At 39.6% G+C, this 23,536-nt stretch overlaps 2 protein-coding genes across 4 annotated transcripts in view; one reads left to right on the top strand and one right to left on the bottom strand.

Annotated features, from left to right (window-relative positions):
• Positions 1–5,462, bottom strand: part of XYLB (xylulokinase) — an 85,039-nt gene extending 79,577 nt beyond the window's left edge. The window contains exons 1-4 of one of the 3 annotated variants that reach the window (XM_065666859.1): positions 5,090–5,462; positions 3,041–3,123; positions 2,076–2,145; positions 777–857 (exon numbers count right to left, since the gene is read on the bottom strand). In XM_065666859.1, the coding sequence (XP_065522931.1) occupies positions 777–857; positions 2,076–2,145; positions 3,041–3,123; positions 5,090–5,134 (279 nt within the window). In that variant the 5' untranslated portion in view covers positions 5,135–5,462. Of the gene's footprint in view, positions 1–776; positions 858–2,075; positions 2,146–3,040; positions 3,124–3,636; positions 3,719–5,089 lie in introns of those variants that run through there. The other 2 variants (XM_065666861.1, XM_065666858.1) reach the window with 2 other exon arrangements.
• Positions 5,463–16,285: 10,823 nt separating this feature from the next.
• C2H9orf152 (chromosome 2 C9orf152 homolog) lies at positions 16,286–21,446 on the top strand. Its single transcript, XM_065666857.1, has 2 exons — positions 16,286–16,637; positions 20,272–21,446. The coding sequence occupies exons 1-2, from the start codon at positions 16,409–16,411 to the stop codon at positions 20,838–20,840; spliced, it is 798 nt and encodes a 265-aa protein (XP_065522929.1). The 5' UTR covers positions 16,286–16,408; the 3' UTR covers positions 20,841–21,446.
• Positions 21,447–23,536: the final 2,090 nt, after the last annotated feature.

Raw genomic sequence — 23,536 nt, 5'->3', positions numbered from 1 at the left:
ATTTTCAGACACTTTGCTCACTTTCAACTGAAATCGATGAAAGGGAGATCAAAGCAAGAGTTTTGATTAATTAGTCCCAGATATAGCAAGATGAATAACTGAAACCTCATGTGTCAGAATTAGCTATTGTTTCAGTGCTGTCCTCACCATATCATCTGTGAAAGTTATAAAAGACTTCCTTATTTCACCACAGTACTAGGAGACTGGCTGACTAAATCTCAGGATGGGTTTTATAAAAGCAGCATTACGTACGATAGGCTAGGTTACAGCAACATCTTTGTCATTTCTGCAAAGACTATCACCATTTGGTTTCTGTTGTTCCCAGGCAGATCTCTATCCTAGCCAACAAAAACTGCACTCAACAGCATGTTAGTACACCTTTAGAACACTGCACTCCTCACTATTTTTTCTACACCATTTCCACAAGCATCTGGATAAGCTGAAATTCAAAATTACTTCAGTCATTTCAGAATCTTTGTACAAAGCATTTAAACGACAGGAAGCCAACTAGTTATGCACTATACTAATCTAAACAACTGCACTGTAAACTTCATCCTCCACTCCCACCACCTTCTTAGTGACTGCTTTGTGTGCTTCAAAGTTTTAAATTCCCCCGAGGAACAGATCTTTTAATGGCTGCTTAAACAGAAGCTTTGGTCTTGCTTGATGTCATTATGGTGTTCTGCAATACAATTATTTATATGAAATTTATAACTATACCTTATTCTCTATTGAAGAAATACAGTAAGACTGATATTTTTTCTTTATGAACTAACCTGGCCAGCACCAGACAAAGCTTTGACTTGAGAGAAGTTAAAGCCTGAAGATTTCATCTTTTCCAAAATCATATCCAGAGCCTACAAAACCAAGCAGAATCAAGAATATCTGTAACAAGCTATCAAATTATGCATACTCACAACCTCTGGAATTAAATAGTAAATTTATGTCATCACTGACAAGAATTCATTGGCAAATAATGAAAAATTAGCTAACAACTATGGGCATATCAAGAAGCTGCATAAATTAATTTGCTAAGGAAGAGTCCATAAAAGACAAGTTGAATCGCACGGGGAAAAAAGAAAGATCTTTGAAGAAGCTGAATCATAAAGATCCATTCTTTGAAACCTAAATAAGAGGCAAGAGTTAAAGAATTCCAGTTCATTAAAAGACCACTCTCAACAGTGCCAGACACAATGCAGGATTATCTTTTTCTATTCTTACTTTTGGAAATCTCTGAAATCATAACGGGGTGCACTCTACACCCCATCATACAAGATGTTAGGTATCCTCAATAGCACTGCCCCCAGTGCCAGGTGAAAACTCAAGAGTCTCTTTAATATAAGGCTAATTCAAGTGAATTTTAGCACTTTAAGCACACATCATATACTTATATCATCATATTATTGATATTATATTATACTGTTCCTGTTCACTATGGTTCAAAAGACCAATTGCAAGCAAACTTACCAAACCTTTGTCAACTACTGAGGATCACTAGCTGTGGCTTCTTTTACCTTTCAAATAGCTTAACTATGCAAATCACACGAGTTAGACAGATTTACCTAGTGCTAGGTGAGAGCAAGTGTTGTAGAATCAGCACAGCAGCAAGGAAAGCCTTCTTTTAAAATAGAAAAGAATGTTGTATTTCAAAATAAACACCACTTGAAGTGGCTGGGAATCAGTGAATAAATTGCTTTTTAACCACTTAACCAATTGATGTCTCAAACTGGTATCAAAGCTTACTTTAAAAAAAATAGTGCAAATAACCTGTATGTGACATATGAAACAAAAAGATGAAAGAAAAAATGGTCTTTTTTCCAAATGAGGGGAAGTCAGTTACAGATTATCATACATACACTGCTGTAATAGTAGAGAGTAAACAGACAGACGACAACCCCCCACCAAAATGGTAACATTAATATTTGCATGCCAAAGACAGAATAACACTTAAAAGAAACAGAATGCAAGCAAAAGGGCTACATTGATTTGAATGACGAGTTTCGCTATTGCTTGGAATACACTTCCCTTTCAATAACAGCGAAGAAGAAGCTGAACTGCGTAAAGGTTGCTCATACCTTGACCCACATTAGCACAGGAGAAGTGACTGTCAGCCTGTCACTGTGAATATAGACTCCACCTTGAGTCCTACATGAATAAAAAATTTTCTCTTAGTAAATTCAGTAATTCTTATTCCCCAACAAGAAAAGATCTTCAAGTTTATTAATAACCAAAAGGGTTTTCAACGCTTTTATGCTAAGAGGAAGGATACAATCAGTGTTCGAAACCTGAAAAAGTAAAAGCCAGCTGCTAGGAAGTAACATAAGAGATATTTGACCCAATTGCACAGTAAGTAATTTGCAAGGAAAGGCTCTAACCCTGAAGATCTATGATAGATTCCAGTGCTGATACTGCTCACTGGCCATATGTCATTCATAGCTATTTCTAAATTTCTTGACTGTTCCCAGTAGTGGCCAGAACCTAGAAGATGAAATTCAATCTTTGCTGTTAAGCCATTAAGTAAATAAATACACTTAAGTGAAACTTGTGACTATGGAGAATGTTTGTAAATTCTAGTCTATTAACTGAAGTGAACAAATACTGTCATCCTGCATCTTACTGTGAGATTTGGAACCACAGCATTTGTCTCTAAGTGCCTTTTGGAAGTTCCCCTCATGTAATTTACTTGCTGTTATCATAGCATTCCACCCTGACACAAAAGTGAAGCTTACTTCTGCAACCCAAGAAGAAACAGATGTGTTCACAAGTCTGAAGTCCCAAGAGAAAAAAATAAATGATTTATTTATTTATACATAGTACTTTGAGGTAGATTGTCTTCATTTCCTGTTGGGGGTCATTGCCATATTTCCACACCAAGGAAGGCAAGAGCATACGTTACCCTTGCCAAGTATGAAACATGAACATGGCAGGAAGTTTTTCCATGCCTCCACACATGTCAATGAGACCAAACAGGACAACAGCCTCCCACCCAATCTCCAAAATTCTAAATTCTAATATCCAAATAAAACATAAAAAGCCTTACTTGAATTCCGGAAGGTCTTTATCAAAATGAACATTATCCTCATAAATTACTCTCAGCTGCTCATCAATAGCAATGACTTTCAGCTAGGAGATAAAAAACAGGATGTTAACAAAAACTTACAATAAACAAATAGTAACTCATTTATAAGAAATCAGTTCCCACAGAGGAAATGTGAAAGATCACCCAAATCCATGCAACTTGCTGAAAGCATGGGCACAATTTTACATTAAACAAGTTACTGTGTGGATATCCAGCACGTCACCTGTTCAGCAACATGCATATTTGCATGCTTGCATGCTTGCATTCCCTTCCTCCCTCATTTTCCCTCTCCTTAAGCACACCAGATCCAGAGGCAGGTATATGCTAAAGAACAGCAAACAAGCGATCAGGTTCGTAACTTGCATCATTGTAACCATGCTTTGCAATTTCTCCAAAGAATACAGTATCTTAGATTAAAGATGACATATGTTGGTGTTGTTTTTTTCCCCCTCTCCTTGTTTTCTTGTCCCATCTCACCAAGGAACCTAACATGCCCTTAGAACACCTTGAGGACCTTCCCTGCTCCCCAAATGATGAGTAAACCAAGCTCTACTAGCCTGGCAAATCCCAGAGGGCATTACACAAGTTGATTCCAAGCATCTGCAATATATGGAAAGCAACATCCCAAACAGGTAACCCCGTGAAGCTGAGCTTTCTTGTAAGCACATACTGGAAGACTACCACAACCTTCCCTCCTCTATCAACTCAAGTTCATCTACTGCAGAAGGAAAACATTAACAACCTAGAAGAAAAACGAGAAGGTAGCTCACATTCTGCACGTATTTCAACAAAGGACAGAGTGCAAACTGCTGCTAAAGGAACAGACGGAAAAAAACCTACAAAGACTAAGTCACCTCTGAGTTGCATCCAAGTAACAAGGCCATCCCAATTTAGCCATACTAATGTCGGACCATTATTTATGCATTGGGGCACAACTATTCATTACCCACCTGATGCCTGGTGTGAGCTTTAAAATGGTTCTGACCCACTGCAGCTTAATTGGATTTCTGCTTGCAGCATGCCCCCTTAAAAAGCACTTAATCAATCCAACCTGGATGTGTCTTTTCAAGCTCCCAAACTCCAACACAGCCATAATGAAGTGATTTATGCTCATACGCCTATTTAAAACATATTCATACCTCAGCACAACTTGAGCAGAGTTTCTATTCACAGTGTAGCAATACCTAATTGTGCCAACAAATCTAAACTTCAAGAAGCAACCCGAACATCCAGGTTCCCAATCCTACTAATCCTGATTAATATGAGGACACTGGAAAAGCTGGATCCAGGTGCAAATCACAGCTCCAAGCCTGTCTGACGCAGCAGGCAAAGGGGTCTCAGTGCAGCCTGCATGTAAAGGGCCATAGCAATCCTTTCCAGGATTAAACACATCCTTAGCAAGCTGGGGAAGAAGGACACGCAGCCTACAGCTTCAGTCAAGAGATGGGACAAACAGAAAGGGACAAAAGATGCGTTTATGCTGGATGAGGCACACGAGGACAACGAGGCACACGCACTGCCCACGGCCCCCTGAAGCTTTAAAATACGTGAAGCATTAGGCTTTATCCTACGTGAGCTGCGGCAGGCTGCCGGCCGGTGCGAACGCCGGCACTCAGCACAGCACAACATCCTGCAGCGCGCAGCTGTAAACGGGGAAACCCTGCAGAACAGAACCGTCGCTGGGTGGAGGAAACGAGTCCTGACAGAAGCCTGCCGGGAGGAAGGCCCGTTCCCCTCCCGTGCTGCGTGCGGGTCAGCACAGCGGCAGCCCAGAGGGCCAGGATGCCGGGCGGGCTGGGCCGGGCTGTCCCCGCTTGCAGCCCCCCAAGGCCCGGCCGGGTGTAACCCGCCCAGCGCTTGACCCCCGGCGGCGGCAACCGAGCCCCGCGAAGGGCAGCGCGGAGCCTCTCCGCGGGATGCGGAGCCCGGCTCTGCTGGCCTTGCGCGCAGCCGCCGCCGGGTTACGAAGGGTAGAGGAGGGGAAGGGCAGGGGGAGGCGGGTGCGGGTACCTGTTGCGTGCTGAAATCCCAGCCCAAGTAACAGGGAGCTGCCATGGCGCGGCCCGGCCCGTCCGGATCTCACCCTTGCTCCGCGGCGGCTTTGCAGGCCCGGCCCCCCCGGGAAGGCGCCGCCAGCCCGGGAGTGCGGAGCGGGAGGTCGGGAGTTAATGAGTGTTCCGCGCACGGCGAGCAGGGCGAGCAGGAGCAGCCCCTCATGCCTGGCACGGAGGGGCTGTGCAGAGTGGTGGGGCACGGAAGAGCTCTGGGCAGGGGAGGAGATGCGATGTGGCGGCGGGTTGATCGGTGCCAGGGCTGCTCACTGCAGCTGGTGATCACCGGTAACTGGGAGGTAACGCATGGTGATCCCGCAGCCTGCCTATGCCCGAGTAGGGGATAAAATGCCAAAGCAGCTGCACAGTGAACGTAAGGAAAACAAAACAGGAACAACTTCAAACTACATTCCAAAGGAATTCAGGAAATGTTAATATTCCATTACTATCTGCCAATCCTGTTGCGGTATTGCGCTCCAGCTTGCACAAATACACAGTATCCCACTAAGAAAATAATCAAGAATTGGTACTTAGGCTGAAGTTTGGGGTTGCTCTCCCTTTTCGGCTGGAAGGGCCTGGGGAGGTATTTTGGGTTTATTACCTGCCGTAACATGTGACAGGCAAAGTGGAATTGCTTAATCAGAAGGCTCATCTAAAATGCTTTCATTCTGCAATCAAGGTGGTACCTCAGCAGAGCCTTAATGAAGTCAAATGGGTTTTACATGCCCAGGATCTTAAACTAACAGTACAAATACTTAATTTGAAATGCCCTTTAAACTGTAAAATGTTACTGAATTTTGTAATATGCTGAATGTTTTAAATACATTTTAAATATTCCCAGAGATTTCTCAAAGCCCTAACTCCCATAGGTTTATACTTTGAAGATTTCTAATTATTATTGCAAAGAAAAACCGTTATAACATTAGTCCTGAAGACTCTCAACCTACAATGCAAACTAACATTCCAGTATACTGACTTTTAAACCCAGTTTACCCTATTACAGCACCTCTGAATATTCTGTATTGACAGTACCTTATTAGAAATGTGACCACAACATTTGTAAATAAGACAGAGTCTTATTGAAAATTGTCTGAAAAATACAAATGCCTTTAAAGGCATAGTGTTATGGGCCTGTATTTTACAGTCTGATCCTGCAAATTTATCTGAGTAGTTTGCAATCACAAAACATCCAAAGGAAGTTAAGTGGAAGTACAAGTCCATTTAAAAATAAAAGTATTATATGGTCGCCCAGTTTGTAGTTTGTCTTCTTTAAATCAGATGGTTATCAGGTAGTGATGGAATTTCCACCCCCTCGAAGGAGCTCACACTGGATGGACGTATCCTGAACAAAGGTCTCACTTAACCAAGAGGCTGTGAAGGAAATAAAGGGTTTTTTAAATGTTACCAACAACTGTTTCCTTAGTGAAACTCTTACCAGAAAGCAAAGGATCAAAACCAACATAGAGGCTGTTTTTCCATTAATGCAGGATGTGACTGGTGAGCCAAGGAGAGGCTTACTCTGCCCTTTAACTTGCTGCACATTCCCTATAAACAAGTAACAAATACAGAGGCTGAGACTTGAAATGCTGCCATTTTCAAAATACTGAAGAGAAAATGAAGTCAGTTCTGAAGGTGGAAGAATGATAAATGACTTCAGAAAGAGAGACATTAGTGGATTTTTATTGTTTTTTTATAAGGAGGTATTGGTTAGTGGAAAGAAAATAACAGTTTATAAATAAAGCAATCTTATGAGGACGTAAGCATCATTTATATTGTTCAGCAGTCAGATCAGAGGAATAGTCCCCAAAAGCAAGAAATACTTTGCTTTAAGTAGCACAGAAAAGTTAGAACTGGAATAACCAGCCTTTTGTTATCAGATCTCAAAGTAGGAACAAGGGTGCAAGACGATAGGAGAATCCAGTCAAGGATAGAATGGGAATGTTAATGTTGCTACTTTCACTTTTTTCACGTTTGTCTAGTTTCAAGTTTGGAAATTGTTGCCTTACCCAATTACTCTGTTGTCCACCCTTCCACCAAGGCAGTGTTCTCTTTAGATATTTGTATATGGAAAATGTGCATTGTTGCTATTTTTCCTGAATTAAAGTTCATAGAATCATAGAATAGTTAGGGTTGGAAAGGACCTTAAGATCATCTAGTTCCAACCCCCTGCAATAGACAAGGACACCTCACACTAAAGCAATGCCACCCAAGGCTCTGTCCAACCTGGACTTGAACACCACCAGGGATGGAGCATTCACAACTTCCCTGGGCAGCCCATTCCAGTGCCTCACCACCCTAACAGGAAAGAACTTCTTCCTTAGATCCAATCTAAACTTCCCCTGTTTAAGTTTTAATCCATTACCCCTTGTCCTATCGCTACAGTCCCTAGTGAAGAGTCCCTCCCAAGCACCCTTGTAGGCCCCCTTCAGATACTGGAAGGCTGCTATGAGGTCCCCATGCAGCCTTCTCTTCTCCAGGCTGAACAGCCCCAACTTCCTCAGCCTACCTTCATGTTGCAGATACTACCATGGCCTCTAAAATAGTTTCTTGAAAGTAAACAAGGTTTAGCTGTGCAGTTATCAGTGAAGTTACAATCATGTACTAGTGAAGTTTTAGCACTGACAAATCCAGAATTTCCAGAGGGGATAGACAAAATGCCATTTATAATTGAAATGTCACCACTGCAGCTTAACAGCTTGAGGCATAGCACTGATTAATCACTCAAGACACGGAGCAGCGTAAAGGGAAAAGCAAGTTTATTCCCCTTTTCCTATTAACTACTTTCTGACCTGATGGAGAAGCAATACCCTCCATGCTCTGCTAGGCCCTTGGCTGTTCTGATTAGTTATAACTAGTATGCCAGTTACTGCTTTTTTTTCTCTCCCCACTGTCAAGTTAACTTCAACTGCACATTAATTTCATTTTATCACAAAAAATTATTTTAACTGTATTCCATATTCCTACATAGTGGTATTTTTCACTTTTTAGTCTCATTTTGAGTATCAGAATCTGTCTCTGATCTGTGTTTCACCCTGGTATGAACTTAGATTTAACTGCACTCTTCAGCTTCACGCAGGTGAACTCCTTCAAAAACAGCGACAGCCTAACTACCAAGCTTCATCATCATCAAATCATCTTAGACATGCCAACAAGCTCCAGAATAGATAGACCAGACCTTTGATATAAATTAGGAATACTAAATTGACAGCAGTCCAGCTATCCTGATTTATACTGGCTACATAATTTAATGGGATGTGGAAGTACTTACACCCTCACAGGAAGTAACAGAAGTCCATGATCCACTCCAACACTTTTGCTTCCAGCATTAGATTTTGGGCATCTAACTAGTTATTTTAAGTAGCAGGGCAGCCAAATATTTCCAAGCCCACAACATTTATTTCACATGCGTACATCAGCATCGGTTGGCATCGCAGAAACAATGGGACAAATAAGAGTCATTGCATGTACAGGCATCAGCTCTGCACATGCAGTACAACTGCAGCAGCCCATGTTAGACCTAGCACTGTTAGGCCTGCTGGCACAATTATCTTTTTCCCAATAAGAAATCATGTCGCACTTTAATTAGCCACAGAAACATTAAACATAGCAAGCTGGGTCAGATAAATCCCTACCTATTTGCCAAGTAACTCAATAGTCACGTGTAATGCCACTTAATTAGGTGGGAGGTGTTTACAATGTTAAGCTCCAAGTAGCACGACAATAACACATTAACACATCACCTTAAAAATAATAATCTCAGTTTGAGCACTAGACCTACCTACTGTAAAGCTATCTGAACAATGACAATGCTCTAAAGGTCATTCCCTTTCTACTTCGCATTGCAGGTTCTCTGCTATCACAGAATCTCCAGCAATGTTTAACCAAGTACGGATCACAGAATCACAGAATGGTTGAGGGTCACCTAGTCCAACCACCCTGCTTAGGCAGGGTCACCTGCAGCACATTGCTCAGGAGTGTGTCCAGACAACTCTTTAATATCTCCAGGGAAGGAGACCCACAACCTCTCTGGGCAAACTATTCCAGTGCTCAGTCCCCCCCACAGTAAGGAAGTTCCTCCTCCTCCTTTTCAGGTGAAACTTTCTGTGTTTTAGTTTGTGGTTGCTGCCTCTCAGCCTATAGCTTGGCACCACCAAGAAGTATCTGGCTCCATTCTCTTGACACCCTCACTTCAGATACTTATATACATCAATCAGATCCCCCTGGAGCATTCTCTAAGTTGAACAGGCCCAGCTCCCTCAGCCTCTCCTCATATGAGAGATGCTCCAGACCCTAACCATTCTAGTAGCTCTTCGCTGGACTTACTCCAGGAGGTCTATGTCTCTCTTATACTGGGGAGCCCAGAACTGGGCACAGTGCTCCAGGTGTGGCCTCACTAGCACCGAGCAGAGAGGGAGGATACCTCCCTCAACCTGCTGGCAATGGTCTTCCTAACACAGCCCAGGACACCACTGACCACCTTGGCCACAAAAGCACATTGCTGGCACATGGACAACTTGTCCAGCAGGACCCCTAGGTCCCTCTTTGCTGAGCTGCCTTCCAGCAGGTCAGTCATTATACCACCAAAAATGTTTTCCTTTCCCTAAATATGCATTTACCCATTGAAGTTACTTTTGCACATGATTTTGTGGTAACCATTATGTTTATCCTTGCCTCCAAATGCTGTGGAGACTCTCATTATTCATTCTGTAAGAATAAAAGCAATGGATTGAAGTAGCTGTTATCCACTCTGATTTTACTGACTGTATTCTGAACAGATGAAAGTATCTATAAAGACCTGGCAAAAGCCCTATGCATAAGTTCCACAAGAGGAAGCCTAGATCACAGTTGCTATATGGAAACTGAAGACATAGCTTAGTTTGGTAGAGTAATAATTCCCAAACATATTGATCAATCTAATTCTTGACATGTGCATATTCCAAACCCCAAGTGTGGTACTGCATTAACTAATTAAGACCCTTTATAGAGACCTCATGAAGAACTGGCACAGGATTCCCATATAAAAGCATATGAGCTTACACGAACAGTGGGTACAAGAAAAGAATTTAAATGATGGCTCAACTACACAATCCCAATTATACTGTCAGTTTCATAGGTATTGGTCAATTTGCACCTTCTATTTAATCATATACATAAAATCCTCCACTTTCACTTCAACTGAATTGAGCAGAACATGTGTTGACTTCAGTGGGTACTGAATCAGGCACTGTGGAATTGTATCTGGTTTTACATAGTCTAGTTTTACAGATGTAATTTCATTGACTCAATTAGGCTACTAGTGATTATGAAGTGCAGTACAAATTCCTCAGGAGATCTCTGCATGGAAGTGAAGTGAAGGATGTTTCTGAATAGCAATTATTTTTAGGATACTTTCCTCCCCTGCACAGATTTCAAGTCCATATTCATTTTCACAATAATAACAGTAGTTATCCATCCTCTTTGGAGGACTGTCTCAACTAGAGTCATTTGCAAGACTTATTAAAGTTAGCTTATATACCCTGCAGATTTCCTTGAAGATGAATACTGAAGTGGTTTATGTTCTAATGCTCAAAAGCAAATATCTCAGAAGCAAGATGTTGTCATCCAGATAAAACTTTTCATTAACAACAGATTAACCAGTTCTTTCATGATGTACTTGATTCTTATCAAACTGCACTTACAGATAAGTACATTTTATTGATTAAAAACAATCTAAGATAAACTCATCCCTACTGAAACAATGCCTGACGTGGAAACTAATAAGGGCCAAGCCTTGCACTTTTGGCACTATCCTGAAAGGATCAAAATAATTTTGGAGCTAAGAATGAATCAAAATCATGCCATTTACAGGTGGAAAAATCAAAGCAGAAAATTTATATAGCTTATCCAATTTGGTTTAGACCCTGTCTGAAACTCTCCTAGCGTTCCTATATGCATATTATAATTTTTGGGAGAACAAATAAAGCCAGGTTGCTGTCACCTTCCTGAGTTATAGCCATCATAGAATCATAGCATTGTTTGGGTTGGAAGGGACCTTTAAGCTTATCTAGTTCCAGTCCCTCTGCCATGGGCAGGAACACCTTACACTAAACCATGTTGCCCAACACCCTGTCCACCCTGGCCCTGAACACTGCCAGGGATGGAGCATTTACCACTTCTTTGGGCAACCTGTTCCAGTGCCTCACCACCCTCACAGTAAAGAACTCTAACTCCATCATAACTCTATGGATAGGAAACAGTCAGAGTAGTAGTTGCTGTAGAAAAGACATTTAGGTAGTAGTAGCAGAAACACAAACTCCATTGACCAGTAACTGGAATTTAAGGCACCTGTAGAATCAAGGAAGCTTCAATGAATTTACAAAAATCCCTGAAGACAACTATTGAAGGCCATTCCTTTCCCTCTCACCTTCTTTTCACAGACAGTTTTATGAGGTCAAAATGGAGTAAATCTAATCATCTTGTTTGTCACACTAATTTAAGAAACCAGAAAATGATAAAGGAAGGCTGAGGAACTGCAAGGGAAGATGTCAGGTTTCATTTATTTAAAATCTCTAACTGGTAAATACCTTCGTTTCCTTTTAGACTTGTCTCTGCACATTGTCACTTCTAAAAGAGAATCTCTAAGTCCTCAGTGGGCAAGCACAGCAGAACTACAAAACAAACAACAACTCCTGACTTTAAATTTTGGATGCTGATTGTTTGCACTGGGGGGGATTCCAGTCCTAACAATGCAGGCATCCAACAAGAGTGAGCAGCCCTCTAACAAAGCAAATTTCAGCTTTTTACTTTACTTACCACAGCAACTAACACTCCAAAGGAAGATTATTTAATCCTCAGATTAATTAAATAATTAAATAGTTTAAATAATTAAATCTGAGGATTATTTACAACAGTCAAGACAGAATAACAGAGATTTTTAAATGCTAATTAAGCCAGGCACAAAACACACACAGAGAACATCTGCTGCATTTAACTCTTCACAACCAGCACAATTCAATTGGAGATGAATCCAGTGACTTCAGTGTGACCAAATTTAGCATCCAGAAGGTTAAAAAAAAAACAAAAAAACCAAACCCAAACATGATTCTGCAAAGGGAACTGGATAGCACCAACTTCCCAATACATGCAAAGCCAGATAAGTAAGTATTAGAAGTAAAGCACACCTGCGTTCTGCAAAAGCCCTCCCAATCACTACGACTGGATCAGTGGTACTGCACTCAGTCACTTGGGAACCTTGGGGATCTAAGGAACAGAAATTTGGCAAGCCATTTTACATCCTGTACTAACCAGGCAACGTTCTCAGACCAGCTAACAAAATAACATTCCTGATTTTGGATATATAGATATATTGATATAGACCTACACACACACACACACAGTCTAATTATATTTATTTAAAGACCTCAAAAGGATAAAAGGGAAAACCAGAATCCTATCAAGGAAATGTGAGGGTAGACTACATATCACCCAAGCTCACCAAACCTTCACAGGGACTTGAAGGACAGCTGGGCCACTCTCCCTCTGATACATTTGAACCCTGTATGTCTGAAAGCACATGAAAAGTCAGATCAGAAGAAACATCTCAAGATCATACTGAAAACTTGCATTATAGGCTTCTTCATCCCATTAGCATGTATACTTAGAGAGCACCAAAAAGTAATCCTGCATCATCAGAAAGTTCTGTGCTCTTAACTACTTACACTAAGCCCTAACTGGGGCAAACTTTGAAGTTGTACTTTCAAACAATAGAAATATATATGCTCTTATCAAAAAATCACATTAAAAAGTAAGCAGTTACTATTGATTCTACTAACACTGTCTGGAACCCAAATAATAGCAGCCAACCTGTTTCTACCTGTCTTTTTGTTATTATATTTTCTAACAATAAAATACTCACTTTCTGATGCTTCAAGATTGCATTTAAATTATACTAAAAAAAGAAAAACAAACACTCTAAAAAGCTAGAGAAAGGGGATTGTCACAGTAACTCTGATTTTCCTTCTCAGTGACAATTAAAATCTGAGGTATTTGTATTCTATCTTTGTAACCTGCATGAACAGTGTTGGACATGTCTATAAACCTGCATATGAACAACACGAATAATATACCTCTGGTCTCAGGTGTACACTAAAATCCAGTGTTACAGGAAGTACATTCAGTCAGTTAACCATTATGAGCATTTTTAATTATCTTTAAATCAACAATTATTCCAATAAGGTCCTCCAAACATTATTTTAATAAAACCTAATTTCCTACTCACAAATTAATTAGTGTGAGATAAAATTAGTTGCATCTTTTTAAATGAGATTTTGCAACCAAGGTCAAGAGCAATAAACATTTACTTCAAGTTGTAAAAGCCATTGCTTTTGGATTATGAAGTATTCTCAGGGTTTTTTGCCTCAAGGAAATGAAGAATTACTTCCATTGTGTGACAAGAATAGACTTAAGGGAAATACGGCACTTCAGACTTCAGTTGGCAATCAAACGAAGATCACTCATAGATGATGGTTTGGACCGGCGTTTGCTCAATTAAAGGCAAGTTTTCACACAAACCTAATCATAGTAATAAATTTTCAGAACCTGTATTACTGTTAGGAAATACATGTGCCAGTGCTAGGAAATGGCTTGACTGCTTATACCCCTCAGCAACCTGCAAGGCAAGTGAAGGCCTCTAACATTTAAGACTAATAGTGCCACCTGCTGTGTATTTTGAAAGTATACGGTGGTCTGGAGATCCAAGTAACTCAATTTAAAGACAGAATGATTAACTGATTCAAACAGAAGTCATAATTTTGTGTGTACGTATGACAATACAAAATTTTTCTGTTGTTGTTATTAGTAATACCTAAACAGGCCAGGGGTACAAAGGAAGCTGTTCCACTATGGTTTAAGAACAGAACTGGATAATCCATTTTCAAGTTTATCTAAGTGGTATAACACAGATTAGCCATCATCACAACCACAATTAACAAAACTACACTATTAAACAAAACCACTATTAACCCTATGCACTTTGTGATACCACGTGGGTTCAACCTGCAACTCACTTTATGAATCATACCGTGGCTGCAAATTATTCACAGAACACACATATATATATATATGTGTGTGTGTATGTCTGTGTGTATATATACTCACACACACAGATACACACTCCTTGCTAGCAAAGTATACACACAGCAAAACACATACGCACAAATATATGTATACACACCTCTTGAGACTGAAACAAGGTGCCCTGTATACAGGCTCTCCCTGAAAAGGCGACAAACTCCAATGTTTCCGCAAAACATAAGCTATTCCTTTTCCTGTTTCCACCACTCTGCTGTACCTCCTGGATTTATTAATTTCACTGGGCATCTCGTGTGGTGAGGCATTGGCACAGGCCGTCCAGAGAAGCTGTGGCTGCCCCGTCCCCAGCAGTGTTCAAGGCCAGGTTGGATGGACTTTGAGCAACCTAGTCTAGTGGAAGGTGTCCTGCCCATGGCAGGGGGGGTTGGAACTAGATGACCTTTAAGGCTCACTCAAACCCAAACAACTCTATTGTTCTTTTCCCAGTTTCTGGTTTTGCTGCTTACTCATGCAACTGTTTGGGAAGAAACTGCCTTGTATAATCTGTTTGTGTAACTATGTGTGATGGCTCTTCCATAATCCTGAGGGAATGGTACAGTACAAATAATAATAATAATTTCTGATTAGATACTAACTCATACTTTAAATGCTCTTCTAGTGAGAAGTTAAATGTGTATCTTTTAAGACAGAGTTCACATTTCATACTCAAGGATGCTATCCTGGTAGTTCTTTCTGTAATACGTAGTCGAATTGCACAAGTGACTTTCACAGGAGGTCATTGAGTCAAATAGCGTGACTGGAATTTTAAAAAGGTTGGGTAATTTTTATGACCATTAATAATGTTTGTATTGAATGCCAGCTCAAACTGTAACGAGCTAAATTAAATCTCCTAACCCAATGTATACACCAACTGCCTGAAGGTCCAAAGGAGGACTCCATGTGGCAACAACTTAGAATACTGAACAAGGCAACTGAAGTACCCCTTGCTACAGAGCACTTCATGTTTGTCACTGCTGAAGGCAGAATATCAAAGTAGATCTACCAAAGCCACAATACATCAGAACAACTCTAATATGACACATGCTTTTTTCCAAGGTCAAGAGAGAATCTAACTTGAAGAATACCTACAGTGTCTGTTGAGCTGTTTACTGTTCTTTCCCCGGCTGAGGCAGAAGAAGACTGCAGTTGAAGTAGGCAGCATGATTTGCAGGACACAAACATATTGGGAAGGCAAAAAATGATGATCAAGTGAACTCCAGCAGACTTACACGTAAGCCTGTTGTGACTTACCAAAAGTCTATGCACTGCGTAACTACAGCCTTGTCACATGCACAACTTCCAAAGGGATTCCCAAGATTCACAAGATTTGAGCCTGAATCAGTAAATAACTTACGATGCAAATCATATTTTTTGACAGTAACTGGAAAAATACAGCACACCAGCATTCTTTCCACACTCTGCCCTTTCACAGTGTTTTTTTATGCAATGCTTTTCACTGCAAGGAACCAAGCAGATGCACAATTATATTAAAACTACTGTTTAACTGCATTACTTTTTCACATACTACTCTCTTGGGTCCTTGCAACAGGCTCATATGGACCTGTTTTGGGGACAGAAACTTGTAACTCATAGACACCTCAGACACCTTATTTGATATAATACATTTTTAAAAGGAAGCAACAAGCACAAAATTGAGGTATAATAAATCCTTCCATCCCACACGATCGCCCCAAGACTCGTGGAAAGAATGAAACTGGATAAAATTGAAGGAAGGGAGAGTGGAGAAGAAAAGACACAAAGTACATGGAAAGAAACCTGTTGAAAGATTTCCCTGGTGGAATTACTGTCCTGGGGAGGTCACCATGACAGCGTCCCTTCAAGAATTCACATTACTACAATAAACCAGTATTACCCAGCCCTTTGTGCACCTGACTGTGTTCAATGAGGTTTTGTATTTCACTGTGGTTTTTGGCAAAGTTTCATATGCTCACAACCTTAAGTCAACATTAAATCAAATTGCTCAGTTATAATCATGAACTCTGTGTGCAACAGCTCCAGCCACACCACATGAAAACAAGCTGGCTGAAATCCACAAGTTCAGAGCAAACCACGCAACTTCTGAAAGAAGTCGCCACACTTACAAGAAAGTTACTTCTTCGTTTATGAGGAATTCAGATGTCTCATACTTGATTTGCTTATTCCCAACACAATGAAGGAAATGTCCTGCTTCTGCATGACTTTTTCTTCCTTGTTGGAGCAGATGGTGAAGGCTTACAAATACATGACTGGTATTTTTTCAGTGACTCATACCTCAGAGCAACAGGCTTCAGATTGTGATAAGCAGCCAACAGAGATGGATGTGAGCTTTCTTGAGGAGCAGTATGACCATATAAAACAGAAGCAAAAACTGCAATCACACATTATTGTTTTTAAAACAGGTATGCTTATATTTATAGGGGAAAAAATGCCAATGTAGATGTAATGACTGTTTCTTTAAATCTTTAATAACTCATAGATTTGTTCTTCTTATGCTTGGCTTCGAAAGAGGTATTAAGTGAATTCCCTTTCAGTTATTTTGGGGTTTCATTCATTTCACTGAAATGTGGTCTTATGTTTATACATGATGGTGAAACATTAACATGAATTTGAAACAGATGAAAATTTTTGAGATAAGGTTTTACAGGTTTTATGTCAGTAAAATCTAAACATAATGCCATGTCTTTATGTCTAGCATCAGTGTATTTGTGCAATCTGTTCTGTAACATTTCTGCTCTCTTCAATGCTTCTGTCGGAACAAGCAATTACGGGTCTTTTTTCTCCTTCCCCCTTTTTTGTCTGTGTAAAGAAAGGTGTCCTACAAGACTACAGGAAGCAAAAACAAATATGAAGTAACTAGCGCCAGATGGGTTTTTGTTAAAAAGTAACTTATAGTAGAGTCACAGTGCATAGCTCTTAGAAGCTTTGAACAAGAGGTCCTGGTTTTAAAGTATCTTCACTGCAAATTGCTTGGAAAGTACATACATAGAAAACAATTAAAGGTATATATATCTACCTGCTATGTCAGATATATTTTCAACATTCTTTCACTCAAATGTCTAGAAATTCTTATGTTTAAAGAATTTAAAACTCTATGAGGCATAAAAAAATACATACATATATATATATAAGCTTATTGTATCATGTATGAAAAGGCAACTAACTTGAAGACAAACCAGCCCATCTAATCAGCTATAGCAAAAATATAAGTTGGTTAAAGAGAGGAAGCAGAAGTTTGTGTTTGGATTAAATTCAACTAAAGCTTCAAATATAATGAACGTAATCAGGAGATTTTTTTTGCAAGGACACCATTTGGTGATTAAAGAAAAGACATAACACAGTGAGACTGCACAGTTTCTGGTAAGTTTAAACTTTAGTAGAGCTGGAAGTTCACATACAAATATTTTCATAAACATACACATAATCTAAAACATTTGCAACTACTGGACTCAACTTTAATCTTCAAACAACCTGCATGGAAAAGATTCATGTTACTGTTAGAAGCAGTTATGTTTGAGGGTTTTTATAATGCTGAGTGCTTAATGTCCTGAAAGTTGATCTTACACATTCCTAGGGTTTGGAAGTTGGGAAAACCTATCACATAGCTAAGCACTTTGAACCTGTTACATGCATCTGTTTCCAAGAATATGTCACGCAGAAATGAATATTGCCATACTGGGATAGCCTCATGTCCTACACTCTTTAAAGTTACAAGCTTAAACTATTCAGAAACTCCAGCTAGTACCAAAAGGCAGTCCACATATGTATCAGTATTTTGTACTGATAGCAAATTGTTTCCCTACCTAGAGGTTAAACCATGGCTAGGCTGGGAAGGGCATGATGACAATAGTACCACCACAACCCCACACGTACATACAAACCTCAAAGGCCAGACACAAAAACCTCATGGAAAGAAGGCAGCTTCAGTACTTATGATCTTAAAAATCCCTGCCAAAGGTCTTGTTCCTGCATTGCAGACCAGCTGTCCTGCCACGATACCATAGGGATTTTGAGCATTTCAGATTTATTGCACTGCAGCTGGAATGGTAACTCTTTTCTTGAGGACTTTCAGCTTTGTATGTCACTACCTATTTGCCAGAGTCATGAAGTTGTGGACCCTTAAACAGAACTTAAGATCCTCTAACTTCTCTGGGTTTTTGATTGGTGGGTTAGTAATTGAGAAGAACTGAACTGAAAACAACCTCCTTCTGTTCCTTCCCCAGTACATACAGACACATTCATGCTTCTGACTGTTCCTGCTTATTTAAGAACAAAGAGCAAGACAAGATTTGAAAGTTGCCAGCTATGGGATTATACAGCTGTGTCTTCATTATTTATTGACTAAGAAGCTGGAAAAAAAAAAAAAAAAAAAAAAGAGTATTTGCTTTAGGAATTAAATAGGAGCATTCAGCACATGCAGTCACAACAGAATAAACACTGAGACTGACTTGGGAATCTTTCAAGTATTTCCCAAGCTAACTTGAAATAAGATTAACTTTTCAGTTACATAGACACATCTGTATCTCCAAACTCTTGAGTGTGCTTTAGTCTCTTTTGTCCTGGCAACACTGCAAGAGAGAGATGTGGGCTGACACGATTCTCACTCCCAGAGCCATGCTGCAGAGCACCTCTTACATCAATCTTATGTGGTCAACCCAGGAAGCAGTAAAAATTCTCTATTATGCTGGTATTGTTGCTTCATCAGTGGGAGCCAAAGACAGTGATGAAAGCCCTTCCTGTTGTACAGGTTCTTTTACTGCCTGTAAATCAGCTGGATCTTCAAATATTTCCTTGTAAATAGGGTATGAAAGACAGCTATAAAGGCAGGGGGAGGGAGGGTGGGGTTAAAGGCAGCATCCTATTCGAACTAACTTAACTTCAAATTCAGGGTTACAGTTCTTTTAAAATGGCTATCAGATACTGTGTTTTAGAACATAATCAGCACTCTTCTATGTCTACTTGTTTCACTTTGCTTCATAACTCCTACTGCAACACAGTTCCTACAACTCAAGCCTGTAAATAAGGGTCAGCATTCTGCACAACTCCTACTTTAAACTAGATTTACACTAACTGAGGTATATTTCATGAGTCCTTGCAATGCCAACAGCACTATTTAGCTTTAGTGTAACTGTAGCTGTTTGGTTTCTATTCAAGGCACAGAAAGACAGTCATATTCAGTAATTTAATGGCTGCTACATGTAATTAAAGTAGCATTACTATTTCTGTCCCTAATACCCTATACATTTCTAACAGTTACTTTCATACTGTGTTAGAAATTAAGCTACAGGCATTGAAGAAAAAAGAAGAGACCAGATTCTCTCCCACTGTTACAGCTACTCTATACAATCCATGGAGCAGGCAGATTTTTCCTCTAAGTGATCATTTAGGCAACAAGAGTGTGATAAGCTTTACACCATTTATACTTACACCATTTATACTTTACACATTTAAACTTTACACCATTTATACTTAAAACAATAATAAAATTGCAACAAAATATTAAAATACACACCTAGATATTAATGATTCCCCATTAAGAAAAAGAAGGAAAACAGTCACAACTTGTTTCATCTAAAAGTGGTCACAGTATTTTTAGGTTGTTATTAGAAGCTTCAAACAGCATCAAACAAAACATTTTTGCCTTTCAAACTACAGCACTTACCAACACACTGAGCAAGTCCCTACTCACCTTAAGAAGTTTTGTTTACAAGCAATTAATAACTGAAAGTCAATTCTCAATTTGTGTTGTTAATGAGTCTTAGAGTACCAGTTAGATCAATATTGACTCAATAAATCTCCATTTTTACTTGCCTAACCCTAAGGTGCCATTTATGTCCTTAGAGCTGCAAAATCAAGCATGAAATATTGCTACTCCATAAGCTGGTATTCAAAAGAACTTGCACTATTCTCAGCCACAGATGGGAAAAGTATAGATAAATTCATCTGTGAAAGCTCTTCAGTTGAGTTTATGCTACAGAAATTAGACCCTTGATTTCTGCCACCATAGTAACGTACATAAATGCATTTCTCTTGTAGGTGAACATGAATCTGTTATCCCAGAATCGATGGTCAATACTGTTATAATTAATAAAAAAGTTAGATCAAAGTCATTTACAGAGCATGTTCCTGTCAGAAAGATCAGACTGGAGATGACCAGCAGTGGCAACACACAAGACAACTCATTATGGCATACCCATCTGGGAATTCACCGTCTGGTGCAAGGCCCTTATCAAGGAGTTACCCAGGATGTATCCCACTGCAAGAATGGACCATGCAGCTTTGACAAACAAAGACTGATTTCACAGGGAAACAGCACACTACAACCCAAGGAATTAGAAGGAGCTAATGAACTATCTGTACCCAGTCAACTTGGAAGTTCAAGCATGTTGAACAGTTTCAGTAAAGAGAATGGCAGCAGCATTTCAAGCACCTGCCCAAAGCCTCCTCCGAAATCAGCCACTTCAGCAGTTTGGACACATCAACACATTTCTCCTACAAAATGCATGTCAGCCTGCAATAAACTGAACTTTTACCCTTTCCCTAATAAAAAAGGGCCAAGAATTTCTGAAGCAGCAAAGAGGCTTGGATTATATGTCTCAGAATGAAGACATTCAGTAATACATAAAACTTAGCAAAAAACTTGAATGAAAAATAGCCTTCCTACTTACACTGATTGACCTGCTGAGGGTCTATTACTTTACTAGCCAAAGAAGATCCTTACTAGATAATCTGTTGTTTTATAGTACAATGTAAAATGAGATGTTCTTACAAAGATGCTGGGCTGCAATGACAGATACTCACTTCTGTTACTTGAATCTTGAGATACAAGAGCAATTTCATCTCTTTTTGTATTTCTTCTTTTTTTTTTTTTTTCCCCTCCTTCTTTTCAGGTCACTGATTCCAGAAACTAAGATTTTATCACATCAATATCTGAAATACCTGAAAGAGCTATAGCAAAGACTAGTAGAATTATTGATGAAGCAACCAGGATAAATTTCAGCAGAGTAATATTTACTTTAGACAATAAACAAGTAACAAATGAAACAGTATTGAAGGTGATTGGTGCAACTGATGTATGATTTCATCACTCACTTTCCTTAAAAAAAAGATACTGAAGGTATGTTCTGATGTGTGTATTTTTAAAATTAATGAAGAGAATCCCTGTCATTTCTATTGTTTTAATGGTAATAAATAAATGGTTTAATAGTAAATGTCACCTTTTTCTTATAAAATCTATAATACATATTGTTGGTTTCCATCTATCCCCAGTATTTAATTAGAAAACAAAACTCTGAAATAATTCCTTAGCTCCCTGGTACCACATATCCACATATTCCTTACCAGAGCATTATGCCTGTTACAACTGTTTGTGCAAAAAGGGGGTATAACCATTTCAACTACACAAATATAACCATAGGATTACAACTGTTTTCATAGATGGGATTTAACACCTTCTCCTGTGGCTCAACTGCACTGCGAACATGTGCAAGCTTTTAAGAGTGAGTAGTTATTGCCGGTCTCCCCTCCTGCAAGACCTTCAGAGGGAAGAAACCCTCTTTTGTGAGTGCTGGCTCTTCTGAATCATCCCATATGTGACCCTTGAAAGGACAGCAAAATGAAGATCAGGCGGATGCCCCACAAAGCTCTTCATGATCCCTGGAAGCAAGTCTGTAAGCGCACATTCCCAGTTACCACATTTATCTCAAAATCACACTATCCACATACGAAATGTGAGAAGAAAAAAAAAAAATGCAAAAGGTGCTCAGCTGTGGTTTATGTCCTTCTAGACACAAACTCTTGTCAGCAAGAAAGATAAACCATCCCCTCATAAGATATCTTGGAAACAGAGTGACACCAATGTGCTAATAAAAGCACATTGCCAAAGAGATAAGAGTATTATTCATTTCTAATAGGAACTACCATTTTCTTTGCACCCAACATGACTTCAAACCATTAATTCTTCCTCCAATTCCACTGGCTTTGTTGTGCTTGATGGAGGATACTACACCTGGAGATGTATGCACAGATCTGTCAGAGCCCACACTTCCATTGCAGAAGATTCATGGCAGTAAGCGTATCACGGTACTTTGTAAAGTCCACAAGAATAGAAAAAAAACTATGGAATGTAATGCTATTTTGCTTCATTTGGTGAAACATTGTTTTCATTATGCCACTCACCAGTTTCAGACCCAAACTCTGTAGCATTCCACACTGATCCAGCCACCACTAGCAGGCAAGCACTTCATCTCCTGTAAGTGACAGTCCTTAAACCAGTGGGGAAAAGCACCAGCTATTACCAACAGCGATGAGTATGCCTCAGTAACTCCTGAAGAATTTTCCACTCATCCTCAGTAAAAGCAGCAAAATGAAGACGTAGGTTTAGTAAGAGGTGTTCATTGTGATTTTTCAGGTTTTCTAGTGTTTTGAGTTAGCTGGCCTGCCCAGACTAGTTTCCAGCTCAGATGCTGATTTCTGTTCCTTGGTAGGCATGAGACATTAGTAAAGGATTATAGCTACATTAAGTTATCTTACTTAAACACAGACCTTGAATATGCTGATTTAAAACTCAATGCAGGTTTATGCATACACTAAGTAACTTAACCGCTTTGTGATCACTTTCATACAAACACTGTCCTTTTCCTCAGGTTTCTCTAGCATATTACCGTGATTTGTACTGACTGAACTTGTTAAGAACAGGCCTTTTGCCTTCTGAGAAGTCTTTTAACTTTATTCCCAAGGACATTAGGGAAAAACAACTTCAGTAAATTTTTATTTGTTAATGATGTAGCTTTGCTTATGACGAAAGTTGCCATACTTACACTTCAAGAGACTGAAAAATTACACAGGCTCATTGTCTAACAAGATTTCCCCCCTCTCCCCCAAAACAGCTGCAGTAAAATGAAACAGGGAAACATGAGAAAAAAAATAAAAACTTCAAATATTAGAAAGTCCCAGTTTTCAAAATCCTTTACTGTTAGCTTGTTCATGTTTGGTGATTATGGGACAGGAGCTTTCATCATTCTATTACCATAGTTTCTAAGTTACATAGTTACTAAGTTTCAAGCACTGAGCTCAGGATTGTCATAAAAGCAAGTCTGCCCTTATTTTATTCCTGGGCAAACTTGACTAATGTATGCACACAGGGGAGCCTGGAATCCTGAATTTCTAGTTCAGTGTCTTGTTCACAAGCTCACGATACCTGTGAGGTTCCCATTACCGAAGCTGCAGTTGACAGTACCCCCACTTAGTCTGTATGACTACCCAAAGAAGAATGTTTTATGTAAGGACAGTCCTGCAGACC

This window comes from Lathamus discolor, chromosome 2, assembly GCF_037157495.1.
Source record: "Lathamus discolor isolate bLatDis1 chromosome 2, bLatDis1.hap1, whole genome shotgun sequence".
NCBI lineage: Eukaryota > Metazoa > Chordata > Aves > Psittaciformes > Psittacidae > Lathamus > Lathamus discolor.
Note: the sequence above shows the minus strand (reverse complement) of the source record. Positions and strands in the feature narration are given on the sequence as shown.